The sequence below is a fragment of the Zea mays genome, chromosome 9 (assembly GCF_902167145.1).
Source record: "Zea mays cultivar B73 chromosome 9, Zm-B73-REFERENCE-NAM-5.0, whole genome shotgun sequence".
Classification (NCBI taxonomy): Eukaryota; Viridiplantae; Streptophyta; class Magnoliopsida; order Poales; family Poaceae; genus Zea; species Zea mays.
This window is the reverse complement of record NC_050104.1, coordinates 110135867-110158642: the sequence shown is the minus strand read 5'-3', so window position 1 is coordinate 110158642 and position 22776 is coordinate 110135867. Positions and strand designations below refer to the sequence as shown.

General features: G+C 42.1%; 3 protein-coding genes and 2 non-coding genes across 6 annotated transcripts; 3 read left to right on the top strand and 2 right to left on the bottom strand.

The window, feature by feature from the left end:
* The first annotated feature begins 6054 nt into the window (after positions 1 to 6054).
* Positions 6055 to 6127, top strand: TRNAE-CUC (transfer RNA glutamic acid (anticodon CUC)). Its single transcript has one exon. It is a non-coding gene; the product is annotated as a tRNA-Glu (tRNA).
* A 154-nt stretch (positions 6128 to 6281) lies between these two features.
* On the top strand, positions 6282 to 7725 carry LOC103638836 (E3 ubiquitin-protein ligase GW2). 2 transcript variants are annotated; one of them, XM_020544199.1, is made up of 4 exons: positions 6282 to 6619; positions 6741 to 6792; positions 6934 to 6979; positions 7066 to 7725. In XM_020544199.1, exons 1-4 carry the CDS (start codon positions 6401 to 6403, stop codon positions 7088 to 7090), a joined length of 342 nt encoding a protein of 113 aa, XP_020399788.1. In that variant the 5' UTR covers positions 6282 to 6400; the 3' UTR covers positions 7091 to 7725. The 2 variants fall into 2 exon arrangements, with proteins under 2 accessions (XP_020399788.1, XP_008659864.2); XM_008661642.2 differs by having other exon boundaries at positions 6934 to 7725.
* A 1092-nt stretch (positions 7726 to 8817) lies between these two features.
* TRNAE-CUC (transfer RNA glutamic acid (anticodon CUC)) lies at positions 8818 to 8890 on the top strand. The gene has a single exon. It is a non-coding gene; the product is annotated as a tRNA-Glu (tRNA).
* A 6678-nt stretch (positions 8891 to 15568) lies between these two features.
* LOC118473461 (ATP-dependent DNA helicase PIF1-like) lies at positions 15569 to 17085 on the bottom strand. The gene is made up of 2 exons (XM_035962841.1): positions 16957 to 17085; positions 15569 to 16255 (listed from the first exon to the last, which is right to left on the bottom strand). Exons 1-2 carry the CDS (start codon positions 17083 to 17085, stop codon positions 15569 to 15571), a joined length of 816 nt encoding a protein of 271 aa, XP_035818734.1.
* A 3056-nt stretch (positions 17086 to 20141) lies between these two features.
* Positions 20142 to 21460, bottom strand: LOC109942587 (uncharacterized). The gene is made up of 2 exons (XM_020544685.3): positions 20434 to 21460; positions 20142 to 20359 (listed from the first exon to the last, which is right to left on the bottom strand). The coding sequence occupies exon 1, from the start codon at positions 21458 to 21460 to the stop codon at positions 20570 to 20572; it is 891 nt and encodes a 296-aa protein (XP_020400274.1). The 3' UTR covers positions 20142 to 20359; positions 20434 to 20569.
* Positions 21461 to 22776: the final 1316 nt, after the last annotated feature.

Sequence of the window (22776 nt, the reverse complement as noted above, 5' to 3'; positions counted from 1 at the left end):
GTACACCCGGGCTACGGCCAGCTCGCATGAGGGAACAACCAGACCAGCCGAAGCATTGCGCGAGGCATTAAGACCTCGAAGGAGTGAAACCACTCCTCCGAGGCCTCGGGGGCTACACCCAGCGGGTGCGCTCGTGCGCACCCACCGGAACAAAATGCAACCGAGAAAGGCTGGTCCCCTTGCAAAAAAGTGCGACGAAAGCCTCCAAGCGAGTGCTAGCACTCCCTTCGAGGCTCGGGGGCTACTGTCGGGGACCATAATTAGGGGTACCCTCAAGACTCCTAATTCTCAGCTGGTAACCCCCATCAGCATAAAGCTGCTAAGGCCTGATGGGTGCGATTAAGTCAGGGATCGGTCCATTCGAGCGACTCGATCACGCCTCGCCCGAGCCTAGCCTCGGACAAGGGCAGCCGACCCCGGAGGATTTCCGTCTCGCCCGAGGCCCCCCTCCGACAGCGAACATATTTCCGGCTCGCCCGAGGCCCTGCCTTCGCTAAGAAGCAACCCTGACTAAATCGCCGCACCGACTGACCAAATCGCAGGAGCATTTAACGCAAAGGTGGCCTGACACCTTTATCCTGACGCGCGCCCCCGGCAGAGCCGAAGTGACCGCCGTCACTTCGCCGCTCCACTGACCGGCCTGACAGAAGGACAACACCGCCTGCTCCACTCCGACTGCAGTGCCACTTGACAGAGTGAGACTGACAAGCAGTCAGGCCCTGCCAAAGGCACCATAGGAAGCTCCGCTCCGCCCGACCCAGGGCTCGGACTCGGGCTAAGCCCCGGAAGACGGCGAACTCCGCTCCGCCCGACCCAGGGCTCGGACTCGGGCTAAGTCCCGGAAGACGGCGAACTCCGCTCCGCCCGACTTAGGGCTCGGACTCGGGCTAAGTCCCGGAAGACGGTGAACTCCGCTCCGCCCGACTCAGGGCTCGGACTCGGGCTAAGTCCCGGAAGACGGCGAACTCCGCTCCGCCCGACCCCAGGGCTTGGACTCGGGCTAAGCCCCGGAAGACGGCGAACTCCGCTCCGCCCGACCCAGGGCTCGGACTCGGGCTCAGCCCCAGAAGACGACGAACTCCGCTTCGACCGACCCCAGGGCTCGGACTCCGCCCTGGCCTCAGCCGACGACCTCCACCTCGCCCGACCCAGGGGCTCGGACTCGGCCTCGGCCACGGAAGACAGACTCGACCTCGGCTTCGGAGGAGCCTCCACATCGCCCAACCTAGGGCGCAGGCCAGCCACGTCAGCAGGAGGCGCCATCATCACCCTACCCCGAGCTGACTCGGGCCGCAGGGAACCAGACCGGCGTCCCATCTGGCTAGCTCCGCCAGATAGGCAATGATGGCGCCCCGCATGCTCTGTGACGACGGGAGCTCTCAGCCCCCTTACGGAAGCAAGAGGACGTCAGCAAGGACCCAACCGCTCCGACAGCTGTCCCTCCGCCAGGCTCCATCGCTCCTCCGACGGCCACGATATCACACCAGCTGGGTGCCAAAATCTCTCCGGCTGCCACGACGGCATGTACTTAGGGCGCTAGCTCTCCCTCGCTAGACACGTAGCACTCTGCTACACCCCATTGTACACCTGGATCCTCTCCTTACGCCTATAAAAGGAAGGACCAGGGCCCTCTTAGAGAGGGTTGGCCGCGTGGGGACGAGGACGAGACAGGCGCTCGCTTGGAAGCCGCTCGCTCCCTCACCCGCGTGGACGCTTGTAACCCCCTACTGCAAGAGCACCCGACCTGGGCGCGGGACGAACATAAAAGCCGCGGGGTTCCCACCTCTCTCACGCTGGCATCCGGCCGCCTCGCTTCTCCCCCCTTCGCGCTCGCCCTCGCGCTCGACCCATCTGGGCTGGGGCACGCGGCGACACTCACTCGTCGGCCCGAGGGACCCCCCGGTCTCGAAACGCCGACAATATTATTACACTGATGACTCGGGTTTCAAAACTTACATAATGAAACTGCATTACCGCATTTCCTACGTAGAGACTCTAGCCGTAGCCCATATGGTGTATCCTCACAGCGGGCATAAAACCTGAGCCTGAAAAACCCGAGCCCGAAAAACCCGAGCCCGAACCCGTATAGCCCAATACCCGATACCCGAAACATTTATGCGGGCGGTAAACCTTAAAACCCGATATTATTTCGGGCTTAACTGGGTAGCAACACCCGGTACCCAAAATACCCAAATACCCGAACTGTACAAACATCACCACATGCGTCTATGTGGGCTTACATAATTACAAACGGCCCAGCCCAACTAGAATTAGAAAGTAGCAAACCCTAGTCTCCACTCTCCAGTCTATCCACGCAAGCCGCCAGGAAGGAGTCGCTCGCTCACAGCTCACTGTCGCGATGTCTCCCATGGTCGTCTGGAGTATCCGGCATCCGGCTTCCAACCATCAGCGATTCAGCGAAGCAGGTGTGCAGCTGTGGTGTCGTACTAGCTCTTGCTCTTCTGTCCAATGTGCCAGCATGCCGTGGTGTCGTACTGCCGTAACACCTGACCGGATTGCAACAGCTAGCAGTTCATCACCCAACCGGCCAACCATCAGTCGTGCTTCTGGTTCCACTTTCCAGAGTTTGCTATTTCCTCAACTAATCAAGGTCAGTTGCACGGTGAAATATTTCCTACTTTGCTCATTTTACTTTGCCTAGTTTGCTCATTTCCTAGTCTGATTGCATGATGTTTGGACTGCATGTTGTTTGCTCTGAATAAATAAAAGAATAATGCAAGATGTCTAACAAGTTTGCTCTGAATAAATATTGTATCCTATTTGAACTGCATGTTGTTCACTTTTATTATTCTATTTCTTGTAGATGACAGAAATTGATGAGAACACAGAGATGGAGGTTGAATCAGTTGAACTTAGTACTCAAGCATCACACAATCATAATATAGTAATTGTTGCACCAACATCAACACCACAAGAGGTACCAGTTTCAGCTCAAACAGAGGATCAGGGAGGGGGGCGGAAGGAAATGGAACCAAGGTCAGAGATATGGCAACACTTCATTAAGATAAAAGATGATAAAGGTATTGTTAATACTGCTAGGTGCAAATATTGCCACCGAAAGATGAAGGCAGAAGCTGGCCCACATGGCACATCTTCTTTGAAGAGACATTTTGTCGTTTGTAAGCGCAATCCAAATAAGTTCAATAAAGATGGACTAAAAGAAGTAGACCTCTCTGTGAAGCGTATTAGAGCTGCTGTGAGATATATTGGAAATGGTGGTTCAAGGATTGTCAAATTTAAAGAGCTTATAGAGGAAGAGAAGTTGACCAACAAGCAATTTTTGAAGATTGATGTACCAACAAGATGGAACTCCACATTTCTCATGCTAAAAGCTGCTCTTGTTTACGAGTAGGTGTTCACAAGGCTAGCTGATGAAGATATGAGTTATGTGAATGACCTATCTGAAGAAAAGGATGGTTATGGTCACCCAGAGGAACATGACTGGCAAAATGCAAAGAACATGGCTGATTTTCTAGAACACTTCCATGACCTTACTGTTTGTGTTTTAGCCACAAACCATATAACTTCTCATACTTTGTTTCATGAGATTGAAGAAGTTCATTTGTTGATCCAATCATGGCTAAATAGTGAGGATGTTTTCCAAACATCAATGGTCAAAATAATGAAAGAGAAATTTGATAAATACTCGGGACTTTGGCACACTAGCAAAAACGTCGATGGGAATGCCAATGATAAGGAGAAAGGGAGAGGAAAGGGAAAGGACAAGGAAAACGTGAATTTACTCATCTTTGTTGATGGTTGTCTTGATCCAAGATACAAGTTATCTATGTACACAAAGATAACTGTTGAAGAGATATTTGGTGAGGAAAGGGGGCAAGTAGTTTGGGAAGCTATTAATAATTGTGTTCATGACCTTTTTGAAGAATACAAGAAATTATATTCTTCAAGTGAAGAGACAACTGATGTAAGTGATTCAATTGCATCAAAGGGAGGTAGAGGAGGGAAGCTGAAAGAAGTAATTGCTAAAAGGATGAAGCTAGGAATTGGTTCTAATAGCAATAACAAGTCTGAACTTGATAAATATCTTGCTGAAGAAACTGAAGACACAGAAATGAAGCTTGACCTTCTAGTGTGGTGGAAGGCATTTGAGCAAAGGTTTCCGATTCTATCTCGCTTAGCTCGTGATGTGCTTGCTATACCAATCTAAAGTGTAGCTTCAGAGTCAGCTTTTAGCACAGGTGGACGCATTTTAGATGACTTTCGCAGCTCTCTTACTCCATTCATGCTAGAAGCTCTAGTCTGTACACAGATTGGCTAAGATGGACATTACGAGTTGACATTACAGAGAATATTGAAGAACTAACCAAGTTGGAAGAAGGTATAAATTTATTTCCCTCACTGCTAGAATTCTTTAATTGGTCACTGCATATTTCCATTACTAATATTGCATTGGCTTATCTCATTGTAGAATTGTTTGAAGAATTTGGGAAAGTGAAACAAGCTGCTAGTTCAACGATAAATGTAACAATCAGAATCAGAAGCAACTCTATTGATCTTGGAACATCTACAATTTAATAAAAAATGTAGAATGTGACTTCGTTTGTGTCCGGCTCACTTGTTATGTTTGTGTCTGACTCAAGTGGTTTAAGACTTTAAATATGTACTATTTTATAGTGTGTTGTACGCTTCTGCTAGTGTGTTGTGCCTGTGCACCTGTTTTACATTTGTGACATTGTCTGGTTCAAGTCTATGGCAGTGACCAGTGACCAGTGACCAGTGAGCAGCAAGTCTAATGGTACTTTTGTCAAAATATATGTGAAAATACTAACGCTATAATGTTGTTTGATTCCTGATATTTTTTTAAAATACATGTGCAAATGTTTGATGTCACATTGATCTGCAACGAAATCGGGTAGAACGGGCTACCCGTACCCGAACTCGATTTTTTTGGGTACCCGAATTTTCGGGTTTTGCTTAAATTGGGTACATATTCAGGTACTGTTTCTGAAAACTCGAATTGTCAAAAGCCCAAACTACCCGACCCGAAAATTCGAGTTAACCCGAATGCCCAGAGTGAGTGTATCCGTAAACCATGATGTCAGTTTTGTCTACTCTTGATGGCCGAGGTCCGAGGATCATGTTTGTCTGTGCTTGAACTTAGAACAATTTATATGTACTCATACGATTGTGAAGTATTTGAACTGATGATGCAAGACGTACTGAACGAGTTTAAATTTGAGCGGGTGAGTTTTAACGAGTTGCAGTTCAATGCTCGGCTCTCACCCGAGAGACCTGGGGTTTTGGTGTTTTTTATTTTCCCCCTCTCTGTCTCTCTCGGATGGTCGCAGCCATCCAACACATTTCAAAAAAAAAAGAAACAAATGGTGTTGAGCTCAAAAAGCGGAGCCACCCACGCTCCATGATCCACATGTCCTTCCACGCCTGCACCGGTGATGCTCGAGCACAACTGGAAATATCTTTCATTTCTTCATCAGCTGTTTAAAGCAGCAGTATACTCGTTGTCCCATAGCAGAAAATATTGTATTTAAACCCTAGCGATTTAACCACCAAGCGAGTGTAACGAGCAAAATAAATTTAACCACCAGCGAGCGTAACGAGCGAAATAAAAGTCCAAAAAAAATAAGCACAATGTTAGCGGGTTTGAAACATGGCCCTCTCCCCTCCCGCGCATAGGTTCTAACCAATAAAGCTCAACACCATTTGTGTTCAACAAAAAATAGACATTGTAAACTTAATTCTTTATTCAAAAGAGTCACATAGAAATATTTCTATAGGTTGTTCCAAAGAAGGCCTCAACCGTTGCTTTCCATCTATACACCGTTGTAGAGTTGTTTTATCTATATATTATTACACCGACGGCTCGGGTTTCAAAACTTAATACAACGAAATCGCATTGTCCCATTTCATACGTAGAGACTGGCCATATGCTGTATCCACAAACCATGATGTCAGTCTGCCCTAGAACTTTGAGCGAGCGAGTTCGAAGGAATTGTGTTGGATGGCGTTTCTGTGCATCGTATAAAAACTACTGAACATTTAGGGTATCAAGATTCCGTTGTAGTCTAGCTGGTCAGGATATTCGGCTCTCACCCGAAAGACCCGGGTTCGAGTCCCGGCAACGGAAATTATTTTTTGGTTTTCCGTTTTGGCAACGGATCATCGCAGCCGTCCAAGACATTTAAAAAAGAATCAAACGATGCCTTGCTTCCCTCCCTCCATTTCTCCTTTGCCTCCTCAGCTCAAAAAGCGGAGCCACCCACGCTCCCTGGTCCACATCTCCTTCCACACCTGCACCGGTGATGCCCATGCACAGGCTGCACAGCACAACTGCTGCTGCCGCGAGGCTAAAAACCCATCTGCTCTCCTGCCGCGGCTTCCTCCGCAAGCACACCCGGGCATGGGCAACATTGCTGCGTCCGGAGGAGTGCAGGTCCGTCGGCGGCCGCCTGCGGTGGACGAGCGCCTCACGCGGCCGCGCCGCCTCGTCCGCGAACTACCCGACCTTGACGCCGGCCGCCTTCGTCGTCTCATCCGCACTGGCGACCTCGCGCCTTGCTTTGACCCCGCCGAGGACGCCAGCGCCGGCCTCACCGAGGAGTGCCCGATTTGCTTCTTTGTATGATCGATCGCCCGCGTTCCAGATAATATTGGCGCCTGTTTGCGCAATTGCGCGTGACACTTTATTTATTAATTAATCTCTCGTGCTAATTGTTTGTTGTTGTTTGCTGTGCATGCAGTTCTACCTGAGTCTGAATAGATCCAGGTGCTGCGGCAAAGGGATCTGCACTGGTGAGTAAAACTTCCATCTTCTCATCAGTGCCTTTTCTTTCACCGATATCACAATACTGATGCGTCATGCTTAACGAATGCTATGTCCATGTTAAAGCTTCTATTAGCCACTGAATTGCTTCATGTTGCTTCTGCCTGCAGAATGCTTCTTACAGCTGATGCCATCCGGGGCTTCTAAAGTTATCCAGTATCCTACTTTGCGACTTCCGATCTGAACAGTTGGCTTAACATCTGATATGTACACTGACTGTAGTACATGTACATTATATACAGCACTAGCTCTCGCCATCGCCACTAGGTACTGCCCAACTGTGAGGGAAGGTGGAGATTTCAGACTTGCAGTCGCAGGCTCGCGCGATCGCGCACGTTTCTGCCGGCAGGATTCGTTGGTGGTTTTGCGGATCCCGATGCCGGCTCAACTAGCGTAGCTGCGAAGGCCGGCCGGCCGGCCCTCGGAGAGGTTTGCGGGGAAGGAGGGCCGGGTCCACCGCCGGGGATCTAATCTATTCCGGGGGGTGCCACGGAACCAGATTGGAAATGGGGCGCTCTGCTTCATCCCGGGGTCGCTCGCTGTTCACTGGGAATAATTGGGCTCTTCCGGATATCGCTGTCATGCTCGTTTGGTGCTCTCTCAGAGAGTACATGTATAGAGGATAATCACTAATGCAGAGGTCTCGCTGTTCTGGGCGCGAGGCTAAGGTTCTTAATGTAGTTGTTTCCAATGACAAGTTCGTTGGACACTGTACACAGTAGTACTATAGGCTAATACAAGTTCTACAGGACTACAGGGGTCCTCGTCATATGCAAGTTTTCTTGGACACCTCAAAGCCAATTTCACGCACCGTTAGCTAATACCAACATATTGCCTGAATCTGTACTGGTACAATGTGTTAGGTATTTATCCCCAACCCTGTGCTTAATGTTACTGAGAAATCATGATGCCATTTCCTAAGCCTGTGCTTTGCTATTGGTGTTCCTGAGAAATCATGAAGCCATTTGACATGCCTGTTCTTGCTCAGTGTTACTGACAAATCATGAAGCCCTGTGCCAACCCTGTGCTCGGTTACTGTTACCAGATGGGACGAAGCCAGAAAAGAAAATTTAGGAGGGACTGAACTAAACCACTACGGTATAGGAGCCCCTTCTACAAAGTATGTGTACACTAAAAATCTTAGGGGAGGAGGCTCTAGTGGAGCTCCATGTGCACGACAAACGGTGGTAGGAGGGGCTCGAGCCCCGCTCGCGGCCCGCCCCAGCGCTGCCTCCGTCCCTAACTGTTACTGAGAAATCATGAAGCCATTTGCCATTAGAGATGGCCAAATTGGCCGCCTGGCCCAGTAAAGCTCGGCCCGTTTTGGGCCCGGCCCGCTATACACGGTTAGAAAACGGGGTCGGGCCGTTAAACACGGAAAATCCGGACAAAAAACGGGCTAAACGGTCTGATAAGCACGGTTTAGTGCAAAAAGTGGGTTTGAAGGGTTTAGAGGTAAACGACTCGTGACGGGCTAGCCCGCCGTGCTAAGTTTCCTGTCCGAGTCCGGTCCACTTATTCGTGCTAGACCAGCCCGGGCTCCGTATAAAAGCGGGCCGGACCGGACTCGTACCAGCCCAAAAAAAATGGTTCAGACCGGTCTTTCGTGCTTCGTGCTTTTTGTACATCTACATTTGACATGCATATTCTTGCTTAATATTTATTATTACCGAGAAACCATAAAGCACGGCCCCGTTAGGAGCTAGTATTTTGGTACCGTAAAGGTTGCCATTAAGGATTTTATTGCGTTTTCAGTACCATATTAGTTGTCGTCCTCGAATTTTTGGTGGCTTGTCCTTGAGGATTTGGGCGCCTACATAAAAGAAAATTGTGCGATCGTTTTAGTACCAGTGCCTTGCCTGTTATGCTCTGCTGGTGCTGGACATCGACAATCGACATCATTTCGGTGCCTACATAGAGAAAATGGCACAATCGTTTAGTACCAGTTTCTTGCCTGTTATGCTCTGCTAGTGCTGGATATGAATCACCAAACTTCCGTTGTAGTCTAGCTGGTCAGGATATTCGGCTCTCACCCGAAAGACCCGGGTTCGAGTCCCGGCAACGGAACTTTTTTTGTGTGTTTTGTTTGGCAACGGATGATCGCAGCCGTCCAAGACATTCCAAAAGGAATCAAACGATGCCTGCCTTCCCTCCCTCCCTGCATTTTTCTCCTTTGCCTCCTCAGCTAAAAAAAGCGGATCCACCCACGCCCCCTGATCCACATATCCTTCTACACACCTGCACCGGTGATGCTCAAGCGGAACCGCTGCTACCGCGAGGCTATAACTACTACTAGGGCTTACGCGCGCAGGCGCGCGCGCGTAATTTTTTTTTATACCAACAACGCAGTAGCAGTAGTACTACAAATTTAGATTACAATAAGTAGCAAGTTACATTGAACTAGCATAATTTAGTGTCCAGTAATAGTGTATCTGCAGAGTTTACATAGGCAAGTATAGTTGTACAAAGGTTCCAACAGGGGAGTCATATGTACATAAAAGTCTACTAACCAGAAGTGACATAGTTTTGCTTGGATACACACATAGTTGTAGAAAGGCTTCAACATCAGGTTAATATATACATAAAAGTTTTGTGACCAAAAGTGATGGAGCCTTTTTATGTGTGCAAGGTGCAAATGAGTCTGTTGATCAAAAGTGGCCTAGCTTTTCTTGCATAGACACCGTTTTAGGAAGGTTTAAACACCAGATTAATATGTACATAAAAGTCTCAGGGCCAAAAGTGATAGAACCTCATACCTGTATATAAATGAGAGTAGTATGTTAGTATAGACAACACTAAAGATTTTAATGCAATATCAGGATTATATAAGAAAGAACATTATTTGAAATGATAGAAACAGTAACATACTATATGTCTATTTTCTCTTTCCCTTTGATCACGGCAAGCAGGTACTAAGTCAGTTAAAGTGTTTGTCGAATAAGGTATATGAGTAGGCTAATAATCTAACACATTGTTATAATTTTATAACACAAGAACTAAAGAAGTGTCGTTTTTGCAGCGTCCACCATACTTTTAGCTGGGTAAAAAGTATGGCAGACTTTGTACATGAAGTAGTGATAATCACCATATTTTAAAAAGCGACTAAAATATTTGCTTGGAACACCAGTGTAGACTGAAGCTAGTGTTTGGAACTGGTATGTTTGGAACTACATCAGTCTCTATAAACCATTTTTTTTTCAAACTAGGTGGTTCCAAACAAATCCCAAATTCTGTTGTTTGATTAGTTGAGCAGATGTGCATAATGTTTATTAAGACTAGGATTGCGTGACAGTACAGCTAGTGTATTTTGGAGCATTGATCATGACCAACTATCCAATGCAGCATTTTATACAGGAAAAGTGAACTGCTACAGATTGAAGAGCATGAACTGATCATCAGGCAACAATTTGAATCACAAGCGGAGCCAAAAAACTTCATGAACAGACCAGCACAATGTATCAGCATATCAAAGCAACAAAGGATCAGAAACAAACCATCAAAGATTCTATTTTGATCCATGCGTGAGCAAGCAAAAAATTAAGGCCCAAAACAAACCATCCAACATTCTATGACCATTGATCCGGAAGCATAGTTGAACTACAGACTAAATAGACAAGAGGGAGGCTTTTGTTCGAAAGGGGCAGTACAGATTATTGTTCATGGCAAACCTATGGTCAATCATCAGAGGTTGTAATCTGAAGACAGACATTATGCATTGTCAGGTGCTCCAAGTTTTAGTTTGTCCATGTATGAAATTGAGTATATACTTATACAATCTGAGAGCCTGACTTGGAAGATGAAATGGGTACATGAGCCATACGGCCATACGAAAGAGACCAGCTTTCAGCTTTGAACTATGTAAATATGTTTGATTTCGTTCTTTTGAACTTTGTAATTTTGACACCTATCTGTCAGTGAGCTTCCAAGAGGGTTTGAATGGTAGCCTGAGCCCCATAGGTCAGAAGCGTAGGAAGCACTGACGAGAGATGGTATAAGCCCAGAGCAGGAACAAAGGAAAGGCTGGGTTATTGACTACTAAAGCCCTAGTGGTGTTACTCCAGTTTGGTGAAATGCAGATTTCCAATAACTTTCCATAGAATTGATACTTTTTTTAGAATGGTAAGCTGACTCATCAGGAATTTGCGAGCACAGAAACTAAGGAAATGGGTCGAAAAGCTAAAACCATGTAAATTCTAAGTATTGGAAAAAAAAGTTTGAAGAACATAGACACTTAATTAATTGGCTAAGTAAATGGTGCCATACCTTGATGTATTTCATGATGGACTAACTGTTGTCATTCTTTGAACATGTAGAATCTGGCATACGTTGGCTAACCTGGGTGTGCTTCATCCTGCATGTAGTGTATTATATTAATATGGAATAAAAGTTGTAGTTGTAAGCTTAAAAGGCATGCTTTGTTTTTATTGTATAACTAATGTGTTTCCATACATACTTTTTAGGTGGTGATGATAATTCATTCTTGGTCAGCTGATCTGTATATTCGTCAACATTCTGTGACTAAAAGAAAAGGTGTAAGTTATATGAGATAATAACATATTTAGGATAACTTTAACAATTATTTGTAAGCTACATTCAATCATTGTATTCTATATTTCAATATAGAAGGAGTGAAAAGCTACATACTGATCTGTATAACCTTTGTCCAAAATCCCAATCAGAACTTGAGGTATTGAATGTACTATGTCAGTATTTGTAGCATAGGTATATTAATGTTCAGCCTCTGGTCGTTAGATAAGAGGATACAGGAGACAGTATGTGCATGTAACTGTAATTTGCAGGAGTATTCAGATTTTTAAGTTTCAATGAATACTTATTCAGAGCAATCACATTGTTTGCATTTCTCAAATTGTAAATAAGCAGAGGATAAAGAAAAGATAGTGATTCACACAACATTGGGTGCAGAATAGAGATTTAATACAATGGATAAAATCGGATCGTATAAAAGATGATCTATGTTTAAATTACAAACAACTGAAGTGTAAGAATAAATAAACTTAGCTCATGATCTAATGTATGATAATCAAGAACATGCATGGTAACCTCTGATTGTTGTAGGTTTTCATAAGATATATGACAAGGCAACATCTTTACATGAGACAGTATGTGCATGTAATTCTCATTTGCAGTAGCATTCAGATTTTTAAGTTTCAGTGAATACTTCTGCAGAGTAATCACATTGTTTGCATTTCTCAAACTATAAATAAGCAGAGGATAAAGAAAATCTCTTATCATTGGATCTTAGAATATTGATTTTCCATAGCACTAGCAGCATTAATAATTTGAAATATATGATTACTGAGTATATGGCAGGGCAAACCTATGTATATAGGCAAACCATTCACAACATGGATGAACCATGACAAGGCAATGGTTTCATCAAGAAGTTAAATGTCCTAAGCAACTAATCATTGTTTATAGCAGTCTTACAACATAAGCTAATATTATAAGTGCATGGAAATTACCTCTGAATTCTTGGATGCGTCGCAATACTGTAAGCGTCGGACCTATCAAATATGTTTTAATATGTTACGTATTTTCGAGATGGTTTACAGAAAATTGAATACATTATTATGCAAGAAGTTTTATACCGTGTTTTCCTGTCTAGCTGAAGTGGATAGTTTAGCAAATGATGTTGCTGGAGAATCCTGCGTGGCCGTAGATTCAAATATATCATCTTGTGTAAGTAGCTGTTCTTGAGGGTAGTTGAGCACTGTAGGTGGTACTGAGGTTTGTCTTCCATGATTTGTTAGCACATATAGGATAGAAAAGACTCTGTTTGTCACTGAGAATGCCGACATATTAAGGGTGACTACAAAGGTAAATTTCAAAGATACAATGGCGGCTAGATCTGGTGGGAAACCCTGAGAAGTCATAGTTGCTGTAATAAGAGTATCACATGGTTTCCCTACTATTCGCTTGGCTATGGTATCGAAACAGAAGAACTCAGCCTCACTTGTTCCATCAGTGACAACGAAGCTGAGTTTATAGCTGCCAAGTGAATGTGTTAGCATTACGTAAACAAATCATAGGAGATAAAATGTGTATGTTTACGCTTACCTAAACTTTACGTCTGTACAGCCACATGATGTGTAGCGGTATCCACTGGAGGTTTGAGGCGAAGATTTTCTGCATTTGGTGCAAGCTGGAAACCACCATTTGTTATCTTGTATGAGTCGTGATATAGTGGCGGTGCATTTAAACCCAAGTGGCTGCATCATATAAGACAAGAATAGTATTATAAATATAATAATTTAATTTTTTATGAATTAAAAAAGTGGAACAGGAAAGGATTGACAATAATTACAGGGAACATATCTGGATCCATTTCAAGTAGTTCTTGGATAGTTTTGTCTTCGATATTTGGTTTTTGAGAAACTTCACATTTTTCTTCTGCTATTGTGGGTCTAATCAGTTGGAGGTCGCTGCTTTGTAACCTTCAGGTAATATGATGTTATGCATCAGATAAATGTTCGTAAACTTTCATCCCCTCTATCCTTTTTTCATTTTATTAGTTCATTATGGAGTATATGTGAATTTGTGAGTAAAAGTGGCTATAAAAAATATTGTAGTATTATAACCTTTCTATAAAAAATTCAATGGTGGTAAAATATTATATTGGAACAATTAACTGCAGGCATAAATTACTTATTTGAAATACGTGTATGGAGTGAAAAAAACAAAAGTATGGAGTGTTCTAAACTTCTGAATTTTCTAATTATTCTGTCTTACTTGATGTAGTATTCCTGTGCCTCAGGAATGTTTGGATTGAAGTACCATGTAGTTGCTGTGGTGCTGCTTAGATATGATTGGCCTATGTAACAAATAACACATTTGTTAGATTTTTTGTATATATAAACAATGTAAACATTGCTTTCAACTATTTTAAAACATACCCTTGAATTGCTTAGCTAAGCATCCAACAAACATTATGACAATAGGTTTATTATTGCTTTCATTGCAGACATTGTCAATAGAGAAACCTGATGCTTGATCTCCCCAAAGCGTAATTTTTAGAGAGGCATCACTGAATAGGGAAAAAAGAATAACATAGTCAATTATAATCACACTATATATTGTAAGGCTTATAATGGAAAAGGTATTGTAGGATTTGATACATTATTTGTGGTGCAAGATAATAGCAACAGTACATAGCTAAAAAATATGTCGGTACCTTATATCTTTGATGAAGATATCCCTGACGATGCTTGAATTGTTGTAACCAGCTACATGTGGAGCGCCAATTTGTGTCAGCATTCCAATGACATCTGTGTTGTTGGTTTAGTAAGTTTTTTTAAAATGGATAACATACTTCACCTAGCAGCAGTGGCATAATAATGCTGTAGTAAAATATTTCTTACCGATCAAGTAGTTTCTGTTGTCGACGTTTTCTTCTACCTTTTCAAAAGAAGTGAGGTTGTATATATATATTGGAAAGATATGAGGTGGATCATTAACCACTTTGGCTTGAGTGTAAAGAGTAAACTGTATCATCAGGTTGTTGTGAACAGGTTTGAAATAGCCTCGGGAAGGCATAACGCGAAAGTGCCTAATTTCATATACTTTATCAATCTGGATCAGTGAGCCCTTTTCAATGGCTAAGGCTGCTGGAATCTCAGCGTGGATGGCTGTTCCCTGCCATTAAAAAAATGGAGTTTGAAGACCATGAAGAACATGTTTGGTAGATTGAATTGAAGAAGTGCATCAACTATGAAATAAGAAAAGGTGAGGAAAAAACTATATATGGACATTTTGGTAAATAAATTTGTGTAACAAGGTGCTCATATTTTTTTTTTACAAAATTGCATTATGAACTGTAAGTTACATGTAAAGATGCATCAAATGGCACGCAAAGAACCTCTCCATGTGCATTTCAGATGGTTGGGACAGATTTTGTTAAAAGTTTGATAAGCATAATGTATATTTTGGGGAGAGGCATCACCTTAAAAAAATATAATTACCTAAAAAGGAAATAGCAAACAGTAACTGCCAATTCATTTAACAGATTTGCAGCCTAGTTGTTCTTAATTACATAATCTTAATAAGAGTGTAAATGTATGTAAAAGCGCGTGGAAAACAGGATTGGTACAATGTGTAATATAATATGTATTTACAAAGTGGGTATAGTATGTTGTATGCTGTAAAGTGTATACATTTGAAATACCTAATAGAGTCAACTGTATGGAATGAAAAGAATAAAAAAAGAGAGAGAAGGTATATGGATGTTTTAATGTTTTTTTTTCCAAATAATTTGAGTACTAATAATTTTGAAGAAAACATTTTTTTCTTTTGTAATTATTTCATGATGTACAACGCACAATAATTAGAGCAGTACCTGCTCATCAGCTAAAATCAAATTGATATGGCGTAGAGGACCGTCATTTGTTGCACCACGGAACTCCCATTTTCTGATGACACGGACTCTTATCACAACATTTATCTTCTGAGGATTTAGCTCTGTGATAGGTGTGAACAACATTGCTAATTGTTGTACCTGCAAATAATGAGACGGGATCGTTTAGTAACTTGTTACTAACATGGAACAATGGTTACAAATCTTTAATATGCAGGATTTATGAAGAAATTGCCTATATGTAGCGTGGAAAACATACCTATTCAAGATATATTAATTTATCTGTACATGTTTAGATGTACACAATTTTTTTTCTATATGGATATATAATAAGGAAATGCACGAAGATACATGAGGTTAAGAAATACGACTTGCTATCCATCAATGCCTTGTATAGTAATACGTGTGAAGACCTCTTTGTACACTATGTTTCGAGTCTTAGTACTGCAATTGCCTGAATCATCTTCGATAAGGATAAAAAGACCATTTTGTGATGTAACTCTTGATATTGCAACATATAATTGTCCATGTGTGAAAACTGGTTTCTTCAGATATACCCCAACTTTTGAAAGTGTTTGTCCTTGGCTCTTATTAATTGTCATTGCATAGCATACCTTTATAGGGTATTGGCGTCTTTGTAGAACAAATGGCCATCTTGTATTCTTTAATGTCAATGATATACGAGGTATTATCACAATTTTTGATTTATGAGTACCTGTCATTATCTGACCTTCAATAACTTTGTCACCCAAAGATGTTATAATTAATCTTGTACCGTTGCATAGACCTTCTGATTGGTTAAGATTTCTGAGAAGCATAATTGGTGTACCCTTTTTTAGGACTATTCGATGTTGTGGAAAGCTATTTCCATTCAATGTATTCAAAAATTCAACAGGATATAAAAGGTCATAAGATTCATGAGTATTGGGAGCTTTGATGACTTTGTCACAGCTTAAATACTCTTTTGTCTCTTCAGGGATAAGAGACACAATGTATTCATTTATGGAATCAACTATATCATTAGTAGGAGTCAATATGGCACGATCTTTCAAATACTCAAGCTGCATATAACTTTTATTTAGATCATCATAAATTTTATCAACTATGCAAGTGATTTTGTCACCTTGTGGCAACAAGAGTAGTTCATGGGGTATTTCTATCCATGTTGGTTCATCCTCGCCTTCTTGTGTTGTAGCATTTATTTTGCCTTCTCCGACATCAAGCATCCATTTACTGAATTGGGATAGTTTTTCTTGTTCTTCATGTGTCAAGGTTGTTCCTGAAAGCCTCATATTCCGAGTAAGATGTAGGATGCGTACATGAGACCAAAGGGGAGAGTTTATTATTGCTGCATTAACGATTTCTGAACGGCTCCCGCCTTCAATTACAGGTAATGTTTGTCTGAGGTCTCCTCCCAGAACAATAACTTTTCCGCCAAAAGGTAAATCTCTTGCTGCTGGTGATGAAGTAGCCAAGATATCACGAAATGATCTGTCTAATGCTTCAAAGGCAAATCTATGTGTCATCAATGCTTCATCCCATATTACTAAAGATGCAGCTTGCACCAATTGGCAGAGCATCGTGCCACATTTAATATCACAAACTGTTGTTTCATCTAGTTCACATGGAATTTTGAAGCGAGAGTGTGTTGTTCGTCCTCCTGGTAGAAGTAATGAAGCCACACCAGAGGAAGCCACAGATAAAACAATTTGTTTGCGACTGCGTAAAAATGTTATGATAGAGTTCCATAAATATGTTTTACCTGTGCCACCGTATCCTGATACGAAAAAAAACCTGGTTTGTTTGATAAAACAGTTTCTGTAATAGCTGTGAAAGCATATAATTGTTCACTGTTTAATCCTGAAACTAAGATTTCAGATTCAGTCTGCATAGTGTCAATGTCATATGATAGTTCATCATCGATAAAACGATTTGAATTCACCTGGTTATATGAATCAGATCTATTTGGTAAATTGAAATCTTGTATACGACTTCCTCTTCGACTGAATAAAGTTGTGAGCTCTTCTATCAATTGATTTTTAAGCGCCTCATCACTCATCTGGTAGGATGGATGGTTAAGCAGTTGTCTTGCGTTATACTGGATATCATCAGCAAGTAATTTCCAGACTTTTTCAAAGAACGAGAATTCATCGCCTACTTCACAGAAAAGGAGCATTGTGACAAAAAGATGGCGAAGCTGACTGGATGTTGCCCAGGATGCGGCCTCATCAAAGGCATTGTACCACTCCTGATCATCTTCAAGTAGTCCATGAGTTTTACATGCCTCTTTGAAAGTCGGGTGTAGAACATTATTGTATGTTCGTAAAGATTCATAGTTTTGAGCTCCTTTGACAACCATTAGAAGCATTCTAAGATAATATCTTTCACCCGCCGATGGATGTACAAAATGAATGCGGCCTATGCTACCGTGTCTATGTCTTTGTTCCCATGATCTCTTTTTTTCGTCCCATCTCCATTCAGACGGAAAATCAGTGTAAGTTAGGGATCGCGCACTCTCATGTACTTGGTTAGCAACAAACCACTCAGTTACCATTGTTCGACGTAGGTATTCCTGTGATAAAATATGTGACATGTTGCTGTTGGCATGATATGTGATGTAATTCTCATTAGGCAAATGTACCGGCAGTCTGGTAACAGGAGGGAAGTGTCTATGAATTTCAAAGCCGAAAATCCTCCAACATGAATCATATGGACAAATAAATCTAGCATCTAGATATTCCTTGACCTCATTCCTTGTGTTTGTTTCTTCGTCGACAGGAGTGTCTTGGCCATCTAAAACTCGTTGTAGGTATAATTTGCTACAATCAGGACCTTTGGTAACATACTTGAAAAGATATTTTATGAATATACTTTTGTTACACCACTCTACATTGATGTGCGCCTGATATTTCTTGAGTAATGTCATGTTGTAAGGAACGATCCACCTGTTGTCTAATTTGGTGTTTGATTTGATGACAAATCTAGCATTGCTTACTCTTCTATAAACTGCAAATCCATTTGTGTCAACAACAGTTTCAGTTTGAAACAGTTTAGGATAGTGTTTGGAACAGTGGTTTCTTTTCATACAGGGTGAGTTATGATTATAGGATCCACATGGTCCATGAACCATATGCTCAGCAAGCAATGCGTATCCTAATGGATCATTGGCAGGATCTGGTATTTCAGCAGTGATAAAAGAGTTTATAAATTCAGCTGTTGGTTGCATAGTGTCAGTTGAAACCCAAAAAATAATGTGTGCATGAGGCAATCCACGTTTCTAAAATTCTACCGTGTGCAGAACTGCATGTTTTGACAATAAGGTTATTAAGAAGTGTAGAAATATTTGGTCAAGAAGAATCTAATACTACAAGCAAAATGTATTACAAGGGACTAATTGTTGGATGTATTTTTTCAGCAGTGATGAAAGAGCATATAAATTTAGTCGTTTGTCTTATAGTGTTAGTTGATACCTAGAAGATTACGTGTGCGTAAGGCAAGACATGTTTATGAAAATACACATTGTGCAGAAACACGTGTACTGACAATAAAACTAATAAGAAGAGTAAAAATAAAACTAATAGGAGGAGTAAAATTGTTTGGTAAAGGATAACTAATCACTGTAAATGTGCGTTATGAAGCCATCTGTTTGTTATTATTAAAGATACTATGTATACGGAAACCATGAATGCTTTTTATAGCTTACATGCATGTTTTCTCCTTTTATGGTCTTGTTTTTTTTCTGGACAAATCTATTTTTAAAAGTTAAGTTAGAAGTTTTATGCCTTATTACAAGCTGTTGATTGTAGTATTAAGTAAAACAAAGTATGAACAATACAGTATCAATAAACATTTAAACTATTATGGAATTTTCTCTCTCTCTCTTTTTTTAAGAATAAACAATATTTGTTGCAAGGTTATTTTGAAAAGGGATACATAGTTGTAATCAATATTTGTGTTGAACACATTTTCCTTATTATGAAAGCAGCAGGGAAAACTGCTCCCAGGGACGTCCACGTCACCCGAATTATTTTAGCCGTTGGATTCACTCCCTGTGCGCCGTGTGTGTAGATTCTTCTATCATCCTCTCTGTGTTTTCTTTTCCTTCACAGCATCTCGCTCTCGCGCTGTCTCCTCCTCCCCCAGAACTCCAGCTTCCCCTGCTCGCCCCCGCTCACCTGCGTGCTCCGGCGAACTTCCCCTACTCGCCCCCGCTCACCTGCGTGCTCCGGCAACAACCGCTTTCAGACTTCGGTTTCCCTCCACCGGCGCTCCAAAGGTAACCATGCTTCCTCCCCCGCCCCCTCCGTCCACCCCACCCCCTCCACCATAATCCGATTCCCATTGCTAGGGTTCGTCATGTTGGGTTGGAGTAAACACGGCAGCGGCAGCGGCTCTTCCCCCTCCCCCCATCGAATTTCTCAAGCTGCGATTTATTTAGGGTTTAGGGTTCGTCGTTCGATTCGTATGCTTCCCATTTTTCCCCCAAATTTCTTTGCTTCTGCAACATCCGGTGTCTTCCACATTGGAGCTCTGTGTCTCCAGAACTCCGTTGTGTGATGGCTTCCTCATGCCGACGGCCTCCATGGGGAAAAAGCGGTGAGTCTTCACTCCCATCGTCGTCTCCGCGTTGGACGACTTCCCGGTCGAGTCTGGCGCCGCCCTTCGCTCTTGCCCGCTGTTTTACATCGCGGATCTGCAGCTTTGCTGTGCTGATGGTAGTAGATGGAATCTCGCCCCCGAATTGGTTGCGTCGTTCCGGCCAGTAACCCTCCAGATCGACGACCAAGCAAACAGCGACGCACAGTGCAGCCTCTCGCCGCACAGGTCTTAGCTACTACACATCTCAATGCATTATTTAATCTCCAGCAGAGATGCGTGGTAGGCTACAGGAGATGCGAAGGAAAATCCCTGATCACGTCGTGCTTGCTGATCGTCTCCGTGTCCAGAATCAACTCCATAAGCTGAGGATGCAGCTCCTCATCCCTTAGAATTTCAATCCTCCTTGATACCGACTGAACTGTGTGTATTGACACCTTCAGCCGAGTATGCAAGCTTCTCAATGCTGCACAAGTCTTATCAACAGAGGTAGGTTCTTCGCCTTTCACATCTTGGTTCCTCAAATGTGTCAGCCTCTTCTCATACTCGATTCTTAACCGCTCACCTGCCTGCAAGTGACCAAAACAATTATGGCTTTTCCATGCATTTGTCTACTGGTGTAAGCCCCTGACAAAGATCATACCTTTACTTCTTTGTATAATTTCTTCTCCCATGTATAGAGTCTATCCAAGGTAGAGTGGTGACTTCCAGACATGGTACTGCAAGATTCTTCAGAGTAGCAGCTGCTAGTCTCATTGTCAAAGAGATCATCTATTGAGCTAGAGGGAGCAAGAAGGAAACGAGATGATGATGAATGGGATGACGCAGAACGCAAAAGTGCAACTGGGTTCAGCATCTTCGCTGCAATACACAATTGGCAAGCAATGTTCAGTAAGTGTCAAATCTGGATCTTTAAGAGTAATTTCAGTGTGGATCATAAAAACAGTACCAGAAAGATCGTTTGAGGTTGAGTACTGAGCTCTACTTGCATCCAACATTACTGAGATTTTCCGAGCAGCGTCACATATCCCTGAGAACTGACAGTCGATATCCTTCATGGCCTCAACCAAGCTTGCTGGCCTTCGATTCAGATATACTATGAAACCAGGAGTTTCTTCTGCATTTGCTACTCTGTTTCTCATCAACTCTTTCTTGTGTGCCTTTATCTCAAGTTCTACTGTCTTGCAAGGTTCTGGTGCTTCAGTACACTGAATACCTTTGGATTCAAATCCCTTTGTTTCTTGCTTCATATTGGCATCGAAATTCACATTAGAAACCATACACTCATCTGAATGCTCACATTCCTCGCCATCGTCTTCATCATCGTCTTCATCATCATCTGCATTGTCGTGCTCTTCTTTTTCCTCTTTTCTGTCCATCTGTACATGCTCTTGACACTCATCATCTTCCTCTTCAAGTTCTGGGATTCCTTCCTCCTCTCGTACCCGTTGTAACCTCACGAGTTCATCATCAGTGACCACATTGTCATAGCTACTCCGAGGGCGGGGATATGTAAAGCTGTCCAGTGATGAGAATGGGTTCCAGAAGAAGTCCCACGGTGAAGATGCAAATCGGTTGTGCTGCTCCAGTGCCTGCTTGATCAAGTCCCTTCTGTCCCGGCACATCTTGACAGCCTCCTCATCTTCTAACCTGGAAGCAGCACATCCCATCTCTCCAAAGCCTTGTATAGTGTTCAAGAACCAGTCATGCTGCTTTCCCTGCTGCTTTCATAATAAGGAAATCTCTGAGCTTGATCGTGAGAAGAAAAATGACAGATTGTTACAGAAAAGTTTCAGCATCAGGAAACCAGATATTGCTTTATCCATCGCTGTAGAAATTAAGATCTTCTCGCAATTTTAACAGATTATTGTTGACACCGTCACCATTTGAACGTTGTTGCTTCTCGAGTCGCCTTATCATCCTCTAAATCTTCCGTCTCTCCCCTGCTTCTTTATCACTCCTACTTTCCAGATGACATATACATCGAAAAAAAGGGGTGCTCTTTGTTGGCTTACTGCTCCTGCGTATAACATTCTAATTTCGCTATATAATATACGTATATACCTTAACTACGGCATCTACTGATTTGTTTTTTTTTTCTCTTCATAGCAGACCAGGATAAACTGGAGTTCGAAATCAAGTTCAGTCTCACTAATCTTATCAGGTCATCTCAAGTCCAGTGACTCATCAACCAGGTACTTTGTACACACTTTGATACTTCACCATCAATATTATCCAATATTCCAGTTCATGCACATATGTACAATTGCAACTCCATTTTTCGTTTAAATTATGAAACATTGCATGTGTTCCTATACAATTGTGATTCTATTTTTTGGTTAGAATTATTAAACACTGCATGTATTCCTTATTTTACTGGTACAACAGTATATATTCATATAACATTCTAATTTTGCTATATAATATACGTATATACCTTAACTGCGGTATCTACTAATTTGTTTATATTTATATATATATATATATATATATATATATATATATATATATATATATATATATATAACAGACCAGGATAAACTGGAGTTCGAAATCATAGCCCGTGTCAACAAGTTCAGTCTCACTAATCTTATCAGGTCATCTCACGTCCAGTGACTCATCAACCAGGTACTTTGTACACACTTTGATACTTTACCATCAATATTATCCAATATTCCAGTTCATGCACATATGTACAATTGCAACTCCATTTTTCCGTTTAAATTATAAAACATTGCATGTGTTCCTATACAATTGTGATTCTATTTTTTTCGTTAGAATTATTAAACACTGCATGTATTCCTTGTTTTGCTGGTACAGCAGTATATATATATATATATTTATATACCGAAAGATCACTATATACTTGATCTACGTATATATACTTACATATTATTAAAAAAACGTAGGTTTAAAGCGTGAAATGTTCCAATTTGCTACATTATTAATGTGTAGAAATTAATATCGCTGATCCAAAATGGAACAT

What these genes read in the sequence shown, in the direction of transcription:
- LOC103638836 (XM_008661642.2), top strand. Translation starts at nt 6,401, where the DNA reads ATGGGCAACATTGCTGCGTCCGGAGGAGTGCAGGTCCGTCGGCGGCCG. An exon ending in AGTGCCCGATTTGCTTCTTT is followed by an intron (nt 6,620 to 6,740) that starts GTATGATCGATC and finishes CTGTGCATGCAG; the next exon opens with TTCTACCTGAGTCTGAATAG. An exon ending in CGGCAAAGGGATCTGCACTG is followed by an intron (nt 6,793 to 6,933) that starts GTGAGTAAAACT and finishes TTCTGCCTGCAG; the next exon opens with AATGCTTCTTACAGCTGATG.
- LOC118473461 (XM_035962841.1), bottom strand. Translation starts at nt 17,085, where the DNA reads ATGCAGACTGAATCTGAAATCTTAGTTTCAGGATTAAACAGTGAACAA. An exon ending in ATCAGGATACGGTGGCACAG is followed by an intron (nt 16,256 to 16,956) that starts GTAAAACATATT and finishes AGTTATATGCAG; the next exon opens with CTTGAGTATTTGAAAGATCG.
- LOC109942587 (XM_020544685.3), bottom strand. Translation starts at nt 21,460, where the DNA reads ATGGGATGTGCTGCTTCCAGGTTAGAAGATGAGGAGGCTGTCAAGATG.